General features: G+C 45.7%; 1 protein-coding gene across 1 annotated transcript in view; it reads right to left on the bottom strand.

The window, feature by feature from the left end:
• Window positions 1–269: 269 nt before the first annotated feature.
• Snoo (Sno oncogene) overlaps window positions 270–16,512 on the bottom strand; it is a 175,226-nt gene continuing 158,983 nt past the window's right edge. The window contains exons 2-6 of the mRNA XM_080277418.1: window positions 7,845–8,068; window positions 5,860–6,076; window positions 5,230–5,500; window positions 2,833–3,026; window positions 270–411 (exon numbers count right to left, since the gene is read on the bottom strand). Coding sequence (XP_080133544.1) covers window positions 286–411; window positions 2,833–3,026; window positions 5,230–5,500; window positions 5,860–6,076; window positions 7,845–8,068 — 1,032 coding nt within the window. The 3' untranslated portion in view covers window positions 270–285. The remainder of the gene's footprint in view (window positions 412–2,832; window positions 3,027–5,229; window positions 5,501–5,859; window positions 6,077–7,844; window positions 8,069–16,512) is intronic.

The following is a 16,512-nucleotide window of genomic DNA, read 5'->3' on the forward strand; positions in this document are numbered from 1 at the left end:
CAGAGCATCCTGGCAGCTGGGCGGCGCCACACGGCCAGCATACACCAGAGGGGCGGCGGCCCCACACGAGCACCATGTACGGCCGGGGCGCCCAACACTCGGCTGTGGCGTAGCACCAAGTGAGACCCGTGCCAGAGTACGGGCTGAGATCACGGCGCGACCGGCGGGGCGGCAGCCCGGGCCCAGCGGCGGCAGCAGCAGCGGCCCGGGCGGCACGTGAGCGCCACATTTGTACTGTGACCAACCAGCTCTGCAGTGGTGGCGGCACCAGAAGTGCTGGCCAGCCTAGCAAGTGTCAGTCACGTCACTGGGCTCAGTCTTGATGGGGGGGGTGGGGGTTATCACAGACGGGGGCAGCCCCCCAACACCACCCTCCATCACACTCGCCTTCTCTCCAACACCAATCTCACCCTGCAAGTAAATAATTTTTGGTTACAAATACTGGATAAACTATAATGAGAACTACAAAACTTGCCAAACATAATTTCTGTAAAGGAGAGCATAATATGATAGCACACAAATTTCATTACAGTTCTCAACAATTATTAAACTTACAATTGGATATTAAACTGTATGCTATAATCTAAGAAAATTTCTCATCAAACACTTATCTTTCTGTAATACATGCTATCATTTTAGAATAGGGGCTGAAGTTTACAACAAGGTCACTGTGTGAATAATATTTACTAACTGATGCAAACATTTCAGTTCAGTAATTTCTTTGACACAGCAGCTAACTTTGAGGAAATTATGTTAAAGCCAAATAGCACTTTAAACATTCAATGAAATCATCCCGATGCTAAAAAACAACAGAGTGTAGATATTCTAGCTTCCTGAAAGACTTCTGAATTACAGTATCTAAGTAAAGATGCAGTGAAACGGTCATAAAATGAAAGAGGTGCACGGATGTGAAGGCAAACATGTGCCAAAAATACCATATGAGATGTTCTGTTATAGTCCATATGTGATGGCAAATTTGCAAGAGCATAACATTTCACCCACACTGCATGAGCATTCAAGGCAAAAGGAAGTCTAGAAGAAGAGGTTCTTTATGTATATGCTAACCACTCCATTCCAGTGCCTCAACTTATTAGTATATGTATGTTTTGAGATAATAATATATACAATATATTACTGCTCTTGTAACAAGTAAATGTAGTTGTATATGACACAAATGCTTATAAATCAATGCACTGTTAAGATTCCACTGCATTTACATTGAGAGGTGCATTATAAGTGTCGCTGTTGTCCACCCACCTCTCCTTCAAAATAGCACTGGCAAATTTGGAACACATGCACTATGTGTGGTGGCATTTTATGCCCACATGTGTGTCACTGCCACTATGTCAAGTTATTTTTTGTCAGTCCCAGGTATTTAGAATACTTGAAATGTGCTGTATAAAAGTCATACTGCTGAGTTTTGGAGTATTTGTAGATTATAATCCATGATGTTAACTTATATGGCATTTGTAGAAGCTAAATCACACTGCTGAGTTAAACTACTATTCTAGAGTATAATACAATTTTGGCTACACCCTGACTGTAGGTTTTATATACCAGCACTCTGACATTCAACAATGTTAAATAATGTTTTATACAACAAAGCCATTATGCCCCTCTGACAAATGACTCGACAGATGCAGTTCCCTTTCCTCAACTCTGCTTCTATATAATACAGGTTGTTCACCCCTTGGCCCTCAGATTTGGCACCTGATGTCTTATTGAGACTTGCTGCTCCATTTGGCAGTCCACCACATGTCACTTTAACTCTGCCATAAGTTCACGCACCCCTGCTGCTATGCTATCCAAGTCTTATACGTGTGTGACTATGGGATTACTTTTTATATTTTATTCGTACTGTTACAGGACAGCTTTGCTCAGCCTATGACAGACTTCTCATTTCACACAACCCAGCTAATATATTATCCTTGTCTTATGCATCTGTGACTAAAAGACTGCATTTTAAATTCTATTCTTACTGCTACTAGATAGTTTTGTTCTACCTCCCGCAGATCTCTCATCAGCGTACATGCCCTTGCTTCTACACTACCCTTGTCTTATGCTTTTGTGACTAGCATATAATGTTTTTTGTTTCACTTATCAAGGCTCCAACATGTTTGTATGCACCAATCTTCATCACCTTATGGCAACTCTCCAAGCTGCTTGATCTCTAGCAATCTTTCTATTTGGTCCCTTAACCAATCCCTGAGATCACAATATATAGGCTCATTCCAAGTTGTTTTCTGGAACTTTAACTCCTTCACTACAACAACTTTGTTTTTTTATTCTTGTTGCTACCAGATTATTTCATTCAGCCTTGGGGACACCTTTAATATCAAAAGACTGGGAAATTATCCCCATTAATACCTTCTGTATGATGGCATCTGCTCTCTTTGATACTTCCTACTAAAAATTTTGACACAGCTTAGGGAAGACCTCTAAGGAGCTATGATCTGTGTGGTATGTGTATCTAAGTGACTCCTGCAATGCAGCCCTCTCACACCACAACACACTGACCTCATGCATCTCACTGCCAGCAAAATGAAAAATTATAACTGAAGACAACCAGTATATGTATAAATGGTGACCCATTTATAACATTCCTCTTCCACTCTGCCAAGCAATTTCTTGTGTACAGCAAAGAAAGTTCAGTCAGTGTTATCAATGCCTATCCTGCATCATCTATTCATCTCCTACTAATACTGCCACACCCACAACACCAGACTCAGCTGTTTCTGCAACACTTAAGATACTACCAGATGAGTTTCTAGTGATGCACTGTTTATGGGTTACCCTATAATTGTGACTCAGTGCTACCTGTCCCTGGCCCACCTTATTCTGCTTATGGAGTATTGAGGCAGCGTGGTCTCGACTTTGCATCCCAAGCTGTTCTCTGAGTATGTGATTTTGGCGTTCTGTGGCATGGACACGTGAGGCCAAGTCGGCAAACAGCTGCAACACCTTCTTTGCTGCCATCCGATCACTCCAGCCCCTCAGGAGCCCCTCAGCCTCCTCCACAGTCTCATCTGCAACAGTAGCACCAGGTCAGACACTTGCACAACATAGGCTGTTAGCTGGAGACCTGGTACTGCATATATATATTATATATATATAAATATATATATATAAATCATCATCATTTTCTCAATTTTTATTCCTATTCCTATGTAGTGCTTTTGCTAATTTATATTTCAATATGGATCTACATATCTATCTACGATATCTACTTATTTATTTATTTTTTGTTTATTATTACAAAGCATTATAGGTACCTACATTGATATATAAAATAATTCATTACTAATTATTTTTATTTTTCTCAGTCAACAGGAGTAGGCTTATCTATTACAAGAAAATATTTTGTTTACCATACACCACTAATATTTATTTATCTAATCTGTCATTTCGCAACTCCTGGTAAGGGTATTTTCTCATGACACTCCTTCCATCCATCCATCCATCATCCAATCCTATGTCACTCCATGAGATGCATAGGAACCAGGGGCTAGGCAAATTGGTCCTGACATTTAAGATGAGAGTGGCCAGCCTCACTCATCCCTGAGTGGCATTACATGAGCAATAAGCCCCAACCACCCACTGGATATAAACCTGCATCGGCTAAATCCGACTGGAGCGTCTTAATTACCCACTAAACCACCAGGCACCATAATTTGGTTGTATGGTTACCACCCAGCATAATAAATGGTTTCCTGGTGTACAGGAAACCATTTGGCTTGTCAATCAGTGTAGAGTCACCCATAGGCAGAAGGAAGAGGAAAGAATGAAGGAAAGAAACACAGAAGAGGGAGTGTAAAAGTCACCTGTAGGCAGAAGAAAGAGGAAAGAATGAAGGAAAGAAAGACAGAAGAGGATGGATGGAAGAGAGGAAAGGGCAGACACCCAAAGCAGCACTACATCGAGTGAGTGGATGGTAAGCGTCCCCACCTACCTCATGGTGCTTCTTTACTATAATAAATAATTAAAGTACAGTACAAATAATGTGTTTTTGGGAAAAAAAAAAAAAAGGACTTGCAGGTAACTTATGCCTGAGGGGGCTAGGTTTGCGATGGAAGAGTTGTGGGGTAGAATGGGACTCGAGTGTATTGGTGTTGTGATGAGGAGAGGTAGATTGAGATGGTTTGGGCATGTGGAGAGGATGTGGGATGATAATTAGGTGCAGAAGGTTAGAAGTGTTAATGTTAGGGGTGGGGCTGTAGGAGGTAGGCCGAAAAAGACCTGGGACATGGTCACTGGGTGTTACCTCAGGGATAAGGGACTGAATAGGGAACCTGTCAGAGATCAAGCAGCATGCAGAGCCACCATTTGGTAACCAAGGCCTATGCATTCAAGCATGTTGGAGCCTTCAAAAATGAAACGAAAAGAAATTCATCCAAAGCATGTATGGAAAATGTGAGCCTTTGATATTTTCTGTATGTGTATCGTATTGTTTATATCCTATCATTTATAAAAGCCCCAACATGCTTGCATGCATTGGCCTTGGTTACTTAATGGCAGCTCTCCACGCTGCCAGGAAACATACTGACTCCCACAGGCTGTATGAAATATATTGAAAAACTATAGCCTTTGAAATTCACTGTGGTTGCCATAAGTGCAATTCACCTTTACTTGTAATTTTTTTTGAACTTATTTCCTATAGATCATGGCATAATAAGGCAATATTACAGATCTGTGTCCTTGCCACAGTGAGGATTAGTACTTTTTGTGCTTTTAACCTCTCAGTCATGAATAACAGTGATGCTTGATCAGAATTACTTCACTTTAAGAAGTATTTTGTCTACACATACATCCCAGACTCTCAAGACTGATTAATCAGGGTTAAGCACAGCCTCTGAAACTTATCATGGTTGTTTAAATCAGGTCACACTCTCTCCATCATCTAGTCATTTATAGCACCATCAGGAGTACAGACACACAGGGCTGGGGTACTTAGTTCAGACATTTACAGCAAGAGTGATGAGTTACTGAACCCTGTGTGGCATTAAATGAGCAATAAAACTCAATTATCTCACACATAAAACCTTATAGGTCACATCTGACTGGAGCACCTTCACCCTTTTAGACCATCAAGTGTTTGTTTGTTGGCTATATGATTACCATCCAACATAGTAAATGGTTTCCTCAGCTATAAAAACAATATGGCTTATCATTCAATGTAGTCACCAGAGGGCAGCCCTCCACAAAGAGATAATCACAGTCACTGAGACTCACTGTAGTTGCCTAAAGAGTTGACAGAATCTGTGTCAGAATCTGTTGTGGACAGCTCCAGTTCGGGGTGTCTGGTGCTTGTATCTGGACTGCAGACCTTGCGCGCATGGTTCTGGTGGGGAGAGGTGGGGTGTTGGGAGGGGGAGGTCGGGTGCTGCGGGGGAGGGCTGGGGTGCTGCTGCGTCTGGGTGACCTTGTGAAGGGACGTGGGGGTACATGGCAGTGAAGGAAGTGGGGAGCTCTCACGCTTTATGCAGTCCACCGCTCTGCCCACCTGCAGGATACAATGTCAGGATGTCAGCTGGGAGAACATGCACCATACCTCCACAAATTAATATTCAGTGCACTACCTACACATATCAAGTGGTAATTTGTTGGTTTCATAAAAACAGTTTTAGAACTGCCACTTTTATAATACTACAAATATACTAATCTATGTTGATATTGCTCAGAAATTGTTGAAGACAGTAAATATGCATGCACATCATTATACAGTACTGTACTATACAGTACTGAGCATTATTTATCCAAAACATTATTTATCCTGTCATGTCCATGAAATCCAGTATTATTTTTCCTGTGAGTGGAGTGGTAAAGGTAGGTGTGGCAGAGGTGAGAGTGGCAGTGACTCACAACATAGAGAGGCAGCTTGGTGTTGGTGTGAGTGTCCTGGTGATCAGTGTCCCGAGTTGGCTCCTTGGCCTTGTCCCTCACCTTGGGGGGTGCCAGGGCCACATTGGGCTGGTAGTGCCGCTCGAACTTCTCCGAATCTGAAAGCGGCACCACCCGACCGGGGTCCGCCAGCACGGGAGGTCCCTGGCTCAGGTACGACGGCACTGTCATCGGCACACTGCGGATGAGGACAAGTGTGAGAGGACAGAACCAGTACAAAGGGTATGGTATACACTAAGGCTACAATAAGTGACAGAAAGAAAAAGACAGGAAGGCACTGGCATTAGCACTCTTCAAAAAGACGAGGAGGTCTCCTAGTGTAGCTATATGCACTCTATGCATAGTACTGGTAGTTTATTCAAGAATGCTATTCAGTTAAGAGTGATAATGGAATGCTATTCAAATAAAAGTGATAACTTTGCCATAACCCCTTCAGAGGTGCTGAAGAGGGACATCTTTATGCAGTGGCACTGATATGGTCGGAGTGTTGTGCTGCTCAGTTATACAAATGTCCCTCAACTCCCTACAGATCCCTGAAAGGTGGATGGTGGTCTGCCAGAGGTGGGCAACTTCAGCCAGCAGTCCACTGGGTTTCCATTTTGGCTGAAGCTGGTGATATAATTATTACAACAGTACTATTGTTACTGTCTGATGATTTGCTTTAGCTTCAAGAAACCCACTTGCACTGGAGGGGATACAACCATCCCCCATTAACACTCTTAGGCTCTTGTGACTCACTAAGCTAAGTAAAATCAAATATCAACTGGTATAACACATTAAAGTTATCCTGACTGATTCAATGATGCCAGTACCGAGACTCTTGGGGCTGAAGACTCACTCACAGCTGTATAAAATCATGTGGCACTGGTTGGAATAAAATGATAAATTGCCCCACCATGGGGGGACTGAAATCTCCACAAAACTTGACACTGAACTGTCAAACTGACAGACTATCAACTAACAACATCAAAAATATGATAACATGACCAAGCATAAATTTCTCCAAGCATGACTGTGAATACTGTATAAGGGAATAATACTGTACTCACACATGGCTGTTATACATTCAGTGGGTGTACTCTCTACATTTCAAGATGATGAAGGTTAAACAGTACAACTCCTTCAATAAGATAACATAATTTTTATTTTTTTCTTGCTATCTCCACATGGGTCACTGTTGCTGCTCAATCCTCAGTCCATCTCATCAAGCAGACCTGCCAACTGCAGGTAAGTAACTGTCCCTATGGTAATGTTCCACAGGTTCCCTACACTGCTGATGTTGTATCTGCATCTTGGTATGGCATGTACTATGCAGAACTCTGGTGCGTGTCTTATGTAGTGTGGGCCTATTGAGCAAGCTGGGAATCTGTCACCTGTGATTCCATCTAACCCAAATCTAAGCTGGTGGCTGAAGTGGGCTGGCTGATGACCTGAACTAAGCCTTGCTAGATAAACTTGTCATCTTTATTTAAGGATGCCTCTGATGAGTGGATGTCAGGAGAGGGGACTTGTAATACATACTGTATAGTGTTGTGACTGAAGTGTTGTGTTGCTCAGTGCATGAAAAGATTATGTAGGTGTTTCTTCATTAGCTAGTGTTGGAATGTTTGGAGTTGGAATATTGCTGTTGAGGGTTTTGATAATGTTTGTGTGGTGATTGTTTTGTGTCTACAATAGGTGTATTGTGTGTGTTATACAGTGACGGGTATTGTGTCCTGGCACAGGCTGCTGCTACCTTGGTATGAGAGATCAAGGTAGCGTCTGACAGGGAGGACTTGAGTTTCAAAATGTAAGTGAGCTGAGGGAGTGGTTTTTAAGTCTACAAGATATCATTTGACATGTTACACACAGCAGAGTGCCCTCAAGGTTGCACTACATTGAGTAAGTGCATGGTGAGCACCCCGACGAAGCACAAGTAGTACAAGAAAAGCATTAGAAGCACTTACCTATTCCTCACAAAAGCCGGAGGAGGTGGAGGTAAGGACTTTCCATCCCTCGTGACCAAAGGCGTGGCGGTCCAGGAGGGGGCAGGGAGGGTGGGGGGACATCTGATCATGTAGGGGTATAGAAGGGGGTCGTAGGGGCCATAAGGGTAGGGGGCGGGGGGAGGGGCCACCACCTCCTCCCCCCTCACCTTCTTCGGTAGCTCTTCCTTCACCTCCACACCGTCCTGAAATGTTAAGTTGAAGGTTAATAATAATAATAATAATAATAATAATAATAATAATAACAATATTAATAATAATAATAATGCCGTAGTAGTAGTAGGAGTAGGAGTAGGAGTAGTAGTAGTAACAGTATTAGTAGCAGTAATAAGAATAAGAACAACTCATCATCACCCATATCATCATCATCATCATCACCACCATCAACAAACAACAACAACAAGGCACCACCACTATCATCATCATAATTACATTCTTCCCATTTATGGATGGAGTGAAAAACTACTACTACTACTACTACATAACTTTAAAAATTCTGTTGGTTTTCAAATATTGTCATACAAAAGGGGTCACTATATATTTCAACACTGCACACACCTCTGAGGATAAAAGTGAAAATCGACAGGCATTCTTCTCGTATTTTAGAATGGAAATATTATGGAAGAAAATTCCTCCCATCCCTTCCCCACTCTTCCCTCCTTAAAATTCCCCTCCCCTCCCCTCCCCTTTCTTCTCCTTATCCTTTCCCCTCTCTGCTCCTTATCCCTCACGTCCCCTTCCTTCCCCTTATCCCTCGCTTCTCCTTCCTTCCCTTCTCTTTATTCCTCACTAGCTCTTCTTCCCCCTCCCCTTTCCTCTCCTTATCCATCTCTTCCCCTCCCGTCCCTTCCCCTTATCCCTCAACTCCCCTTCCCTCCACTCAACCCTCACGTCCCCCGCCTATCCAACGCTTATCCCTCATCTCCCCTCTCCTCCTTATCCCTCCTCTCCTTATCCCTCCCCTCTCTCCCCTCACATGCTTCAGGCAAAACGGCGCCACTGGCTGGGGTGAGTGCCAGACGAGGGGACTGACCTCACCTCACACCTCACCTCTTTACCTTAGCTCTTTACTTCACCTCTTTACCTTAGCTCTTTACTTCACCTCTTTACCTTAGCTCTTTACTTCACCTCTACCTTAGCTCTTTACTTCACCTCTTTACCTTAGCTCTTTATCTTACCTCTTTACTTCACCTCTTTACCTCACGCTCTAATACATAAGACCTCACACCTAATTCACTGAGAGAGAGAGAAAGAGAGAGAGAGAGAGAGAGAGAGAGAGAGAGAGATGTGTACGTTGGTGATGGTGTAGGGATGTGGACTGACAAAGTATGACAGTGGTATGATGATAATAAAATAGTGGTAGAAGGTAGAAACACGGCAGCATGACTGGTTAAGTGGTATGACTGAGTGGTATGACAAAAACTGGTACGACTGTGACTATGGTATAAATGTATGAATGATGGCATGATGTAAATGGTATGACTAGGTGGTGTGAGTGGTATGACTGGTATAACGGTGATAGCTTTAGAGAAAGTGGAATGACAGTGGAATGACAAGGCAGACTGAGTGGCATAGTGTGGTATTATGACATGGTATGACAATGGTATGCCACGGTGGTAACTATGGTATGACAAAGCGGTACTGGTATAACTGGTATGACGGTGGTATGAGAGGTATGACATGGTGGTATGAAAGGTATGACAAGGTGGTATGACTGGTATGACAAGGTGGTATGACTGGTATGACATGGTGGTATGAAAGGTATGACAAGGTGGTATGACTGGTATGACATGGTGGTATGACTGGTATGCGACGGTGGTGAAAGTGGTATGACAAGGCGGTAATGGTATAACCGGTATGACGGTGGTATGACTGGCATGACAAGATGGTATGACTAGTATGACAGGGTGGTATGACTGGTATGATGATGGTATGACAGGGTGGTGATGGTATAGCTGGTGTGACAGGGAGGTATGATGAGTGGTATGACTGGTATGACCTTGCCACACCCGGGCCCCTCACAAGGGCACTCACCCTCCCCTCACTCCCAATCCCTTCCCCTCACAGTCCCCTCTCCCTCCCCCTCCTCCCTTTATCTACCCCTCCCTTCCCCTTTCCTGTCCTCACTTCCCCTTGCACAGCTCCCCTTTCCCCTCACACAGTCCCCCCCCCTTCCTCTTCCTCTCTCTCACCCTTCCCCCTTTTCTCTTGCTTTCTCCCCCCTTCATGCTACCCCTTCCCCTCTCACCTCATGCAACCTCCACACCCCCTTCCCCTCCCCCTTACTGCTGCCATTACCCCATCTCCCCCCTTTACACTACTCCCTCTCTCTCTCTCTCCTTTGCACTTTTTCCCTCTCCACCATACAATTCCTCCCCTACTTCCTCCACACTCCCTCCCCTTCCTCTTCCCTTCACTCCCCTCCCCCTCTCCTTGCTCTTCCCCTCACTCCTCAACCCCGTTTCCTCAATCCCACTTTCCCCTTTTCAAAACCCCCATCCTGACCTATCGAGAGAGAGAGAGAGAGAGAGAGAGAGTATAGGTATGTCTGTATGAGGGCGTGTACATGAATCTATGTGCATTTGCAGGTGTGTGTGTGTGTGTGTGTGTGTGTGTGTGTGTGTGTATTATATAACAACACATCTACCGTACCTCACACACAAGAACCACACATCCTCACGACCCACACACTCTTCCACAAATTCCAAATCACAACCTCACTCCTCATACCTTATACACTACCCCATAACACCCTAACACCTGACACCTCATACCACCACTACCACACCTCATACCACCACTACCACACCTAAAACCACCACTACCACACCTCATACCACCACACCCCTACACCTTACACCTCAATCTCACTCATACCAAGTCGATATTAAAACTTAACATAAATATAAAACAAAGGAATGCTAAGGTGAACTACACAAACTAAATCGCTCAGGAACAGGTGTTAGGGAGCCTTCACGCCCTACCCCCCAACAAAACACACCGCCTCTACGTAACGCAAACCCATCCCACCTTTTTCTCGGTATTTTTATGGTGTAGTGGGTATATGTAGGGGTAGGCAGGGGGCTAGGGGGTTAGTTCATGACCCCTGCCTTGCTCTGCCTCACCTTGCCTAACCCCTGCCTTGCCCTGCCTCACTTGCCTTACCCCTTCCTTGTCCCTGCCTTTCCCTGCCTCTGTATTTTAGCCTTGCCCCACTGTCTTACCCTATCTCACTCTGCCTTAACAACTCTCTCTCTCTCTCTCAGCGGTCACCTCCATTCTGCCTCTACCCTGTGCTTCCTGCCTGTCTATAGTGTGGTTTCTGTGTCCTACCTGCCTCACCCTACCTCACCTCTACCATTCTATGCCTCACCTTCGCCATTCTCTGCCTCACCCTTGCTCTCCCTGTCCAATCATCGAATTCTCTGCCTCACCCTGAATCATCCTTGATCTCTCTCCTCCCTCTGCCTCACCCTCGATCTCCCTTACTCATAGCCTCCCTGCCTCACCCATCTCAGAGACGTAAGGAAAGAAACAGGGAGTGAGACAGGCAGGTACTAAGTCAGGAGGGTAGGCAGGAAGGCAGGCAGATAGGAAGGTAGGCAGGGATGAGACCCACGTGGCAAAACCTAAGCTTGCCAAGACTGACGAGGCAGGCGGAGGCAGGGCAAGGTGAGGCAGGGGGGGGTAGGGAAAGGCAGGAAGGAGGTAAGGGGGGTGAGGCAGGGAAAGGCAGGGTATGGGGAGGCAGGAGAAGGTAGGGAGGAAGGCAGGTTGGGATGGGAGAGAAGGAAGGAAGGGAGAGGAAGAAAGGGAGTGAAGATGAGAAAAGAAGGGCGGTAGGGAGGAAGAGGAAAAGAAGGGAGAAAGAAAGAGATGGGAAGAAGGAGGAAAGGGAGGGATTGGAGGAAGAGGAGGGGGATGAAGGAAGGAAGGTGGGACGACGAGGAAGGGGGGAAGGACTGAAGGAAAGAGGGTGAGAGAAAGGTAGGAAGGGAGGAGAGGGAAAGGAAGGGAGGAAGGGCAAATCTAGTGAGAAATGGGGAATATCTAGGGAGAGAAGAAGAAAGGAAGAGGAGGGAGAAGGATGGGAGAGGGAGAGAGAGAGAGAGAGAGAGAGAGAGAGAGAGAAGGGAGGGAGGACAAAACCAGAGACGGAGAGAGAGGGAAGGAAGGAGGGGAATGGGAGAAGGGGAAGGGAGAGGGAGGGGGAAGGGAGAGGGAGGGGGAAGGGAGAGGGGGAGATGAGGGAGAGGGAGGGTAAGGGAGGGGAAGATGAGGGAGAGGGGGAAGGGTGTGGCGGAGGGTCAGAGAGTACAGAACGGGAGGGAGAAAGGGAGGGGGGAGAAGGGGAGGGGCGGGGTAACACCATGCGACACCCGTCAGTCCTGCCTCATACCACAATACACCACACCACACTACACCATACCACACCACACCACACACACTGCACCACCCCACACCATACCACACTGCTACATACACCACACCACACCGCTACATACACCACACCACACCACACTACACTACACCACACTACATCACTGTGGTAATGAGAGCCGTGCAGCTATAAAAAAAAGCGAGAAGAGGTGCGGTCACGCTATGCCACAGCTGTTGTGGTGCAGGTGTGGTGGTGGTGGTGCTGGGTTGTGTGGTGTGGTGCGGTGTAGGGTGGGGTGACAGGGTGTAGAATGGTGTGGTGTGTGGTATTACACTACCCCATACCACAACCCACACAGCACTACCACAATTCACCACACTACACTACCCTACACCACACCACCACAAAATCCACCAATCACCACACCACATCTCACTACCACACTCCACCACAAACTACACCACCACACCACACCCCACATACCCCTGCACCACCACACACCACTGTACCACACTCTACCACACTCCACCACACCACCTGTCCAGAATAGAGACATCAAACCATTTTCTCAGCTTTAACATGACACAGATCCACCTCCACCCACACACTCCACCTTCTCTCTCTCTCACTCTCACTCACTCTATCCCACACACTTGCCTCCCATTCATGCTTTAAGCCGCACTCTAATCTATCATTCTCACTCTCATCCTCACCTTATCCTTCATTCTCTCTCTCTCTCTCTCTCTCTAATCCTCCACTCACACACTTCATCCTCATCCTTCACCTTCCCTCTCACCCACACCCACATCCTCACCCATTCCCACACCCTCTTCCACCCAAACCTTCCACACACACTTACCTACAGCACCCCCCTACCCCCCTCCCCCTCTCCCTCTACATCTTTACCGACAACCACCCCCCACCCCCACACCCACCCCCCTACAGTACACCCCCTCCCGGTGACGTCACAGGTGTAGACTAAAGCCTATCAATCATGCCCTCCCCTCTCCCCCTCCCCCTTTCCCTCCCCTCTCCCCCTCCATGTCTCGCTGGCTAGAGGGGGGGGGGGAGGATGGGAGAGATACGAGGGGAGACTTGCAAATCGCTGAATCCCTACTTCCACATTCTGATGCTAGTCACGAAGAAGTGCAATGAGGAAGATGTAGTGCAGCAACATCACCACAAAAGGACGAAAATTTGATGCTAGTCGCGAAGAAGTGCTACGGAAATGATGCTACGAAAGGAAGATAATATGGGCCAAATTAAGGTGAGGAGGCTAGTAAGATGGGGTAAAATAAATCGCTTGGGAAAAGGTGTTACGGATCTTCCATTAAATAAATCGCTCAGGAAATGGTGTTACGGATCTTCCTTAACAGATGAGGGGAAAAATGAAAGGGTAGACGAAAGAAAAAAAAAGAAAAAAAAGAGATAATTAAAGAAAATATAAAAAGAAAGCCAGCTCAAGTGAAGGGCGGCGTGGATCAAGCAGGCGGCAACTCTCTCTCTCTCTCTCTTATCTCGCCTTATCACCCCAAAAGAAACCTTGTCTGGGAAAAAGAAACCTGCCAGCCTGAGCCCCCGTTGTGTCCAGTCCCGTCAGATGATAAGGGTGAAAACAATGGTGTGTGTGTGTGTAAGGAGGAGGAAAAAGGGTGCGTAAAGAAGGGAGGAAAGACACAAATTTCTCTCTCTCACTCTTTCTCTCCAAATACACGTCCATTCACTGCTTATTTTTTCAATCACCATTCACTCTCTCTCTCTCTCTTCCAGTTCTCCACCCTCCCTTTTTTGTAATTATCCTCCCTGTTTCTCTCTCCCTCCCTCCAACGTACCTCATGAACTTCAGGGAGGGGGAGGGGGGAGGGGAGGTAAACCAAAGGAACCACGAGACAGGAACTTGCGAAGAGGAAGGGGGGGGAGGCAGAGGGGAGGAGTTTGCGAAATTCTCTCACACGCACACACACTCACACAACACGTGGTCCACACACACACACACACATACACAATTCAACGTAAAGACAAAATATATATGCTCTCTCTCTCTCTCACCAAATTAAATATAGTTCTCATCCCTATCCCAAACATCTCCCAAAAGACTATCAGGCATGGTGCTCCTTAATTCCCTTTGCACTCCTTCTGTACTCCTTTGAACTCCATGGCACTCTTCTGTATTCTCTGGCACTCCTTTGTATTCCTCTGAACTCCTCTACAGAATGGATATCAGAGTCATAACCTTGTTCATGTTCTTTGAAGGATCAATATGTTATGTTGGCCCTTTTTTCCACACCATTTGCATTCTTACATAGACTTGTCACCCCACGCTCACATCTCCCCTCTTCCTCTCTCCCATCACCCCTATTCTCACCCCACCCAGCCCTGCCCTACACACTACCCACAACTACCACCTCCCCACCCTTACCTTTCTCCTACCTACCTACCTATTGCTTTGCCTTCACCCCACCCTCACGTTTTCCTTTCACCCCACTCTCACTCCTCGTCTCCCCATCTCTGCCTTCACCCCACCTTCACCCCCCCCACCTCACCCTAACTTCTTTACCCCCGCCTACACCCGCACCCCACCCCACCCCACTCAACAGCCTTAACTGGCATACACTTCGTAAACACATACCCTCACCCTGACACACACACACATTTCCAAAACTCTCCCTCTCTCTCTTTCAATAATTCACTGCCTACAATGACCAACGCAAGTCTCGCGGGTTCACGTGAGCCGCGAGAATTCTGGAGAAAATGTAAACACAGCCGCCATATTGACTCTTCCCTGATCTTATCCAGCCTGAAACCACCAAACCAGAAAAAAAAACTAACTAAATCTAACTTAAGTATTTTCTAACCAAAACCTAACTACTCCGTCCTTATGTAGTAGCAGTAAACCCAGGCTCAAGTGAACGTGAACCCAGTCGACTGCAGGCTTGTATTATCCATCTACAGTCCACTACCATCGTTTTGGTGGACAGGGAGGGAGATGAGGGACGTGTGGATACCCTGGCAGCTCCACCGACCAACTAGATCAGTGACACCAGGTGAAGGCGTCCGCTACATCCTAAAATATTGGCTAACTCAGCGCATATTGACTAACTTTATCGCTAAACTGACACCTAATCTAGTATATGCTAACTTCTTGTACTTTCATCGATGAGAGAGAGAGAGAGAGAGAGAGAGAGATGAAATCAGAGAATAGGCCTCACTTCCCCTCTTAACAGCTTGTCATCACTCACTCCTCTTCCTCCTCCTCCTCCTCCTCTTCTACTTCCTCCTCCTCCTGCCTCTCTCCTTCCTTCTCTTCTTTTTCGTCTTCCTCTTTCCTTTACTAGCCTCTCTCTCTCTCTCTCTCTCTCTCTCTCTCTCTCTCGACTTTTTCAATTATTCTGGTTCTCTCTCTACCCTCTCCCTCCTTTCCTTCATCCACCTCCCTCCCTCCCTCCATCTCCTCCCCTTACCATTACTGTCTCTCCATGCACATATATTTCTCTCTCTCTCTCTCTCTCTCTTTGGCTTCCTTTCCAGAACACAGATATATAGAGATACGAATACAACGATAAAAAAGATAGATAGCTAGACAGATAGATAAACAGATAGACATACAGATATACTCGTACATAGAGAGAGAGAGAGAGAGAGAGCAGTATCTCCCTCTACTTCCGCTTGGGTAACTTTCCTCCCCTCCATCTCTCTTGTTCCATCTCCCTCCCTCCCTCTCTTCCTGGCAAGCACTCTCTCTCTCTCTCTCTCTCTCTCTCTCATAAAAATAATAATGGTAGAAGTAGTAGTGGTAGTGGTGGTAATAATAGCAGTAGTAGTGGTAGCTGTAGTAGTAGTAGTAGTAGTAGCAGTAGTAATAGCAGTAGTAGTGGTAGTTGTAGTAGTAGTAGTAGTAGTAGCAGTAGTAATAGCAGTAGTAGTGGTAGTTGTAGTTGTAGTAGTAGTAGTAGTAGTAGTAGCATCAGCAGCAGCAGTAGTAACAATCATAATAATAATAAGTTATAATAATAATAATAATAATAATAATAATAATAATACCGGAAATAATAAAGTTTAATATCTTCCTAAAACACGTACACAACATCACGTTTTCTTTATCACGAAATCGCATAACGTGATGGAGAACGAAAACGTGGAGGAGAAGGTCAAGAAAAGACGTGAGAGAGAGAGAGAGAGAGAGAGAGAGAGAGAGAAAAAAAAAAATAGTGTGTGTGTGTGTGTGTGTTTCCCCTAACCCTAGTACCA

The sequence above is a fragment of the Coenobita brevimanus genome, chromosome 69 (genome assembly GCF_032717465.1).
Source record: "Coenobita brevimanus isolate Jiangsu-jjx chromosome 69, ASM3271746v2, whole genome shotgun sequence".
NCBI lineage: Eukaryota > Metazoa > Arthropoda > Malacostraca > Decapoda > Coenobitidae > Coenobita > Coenobita brevimanus.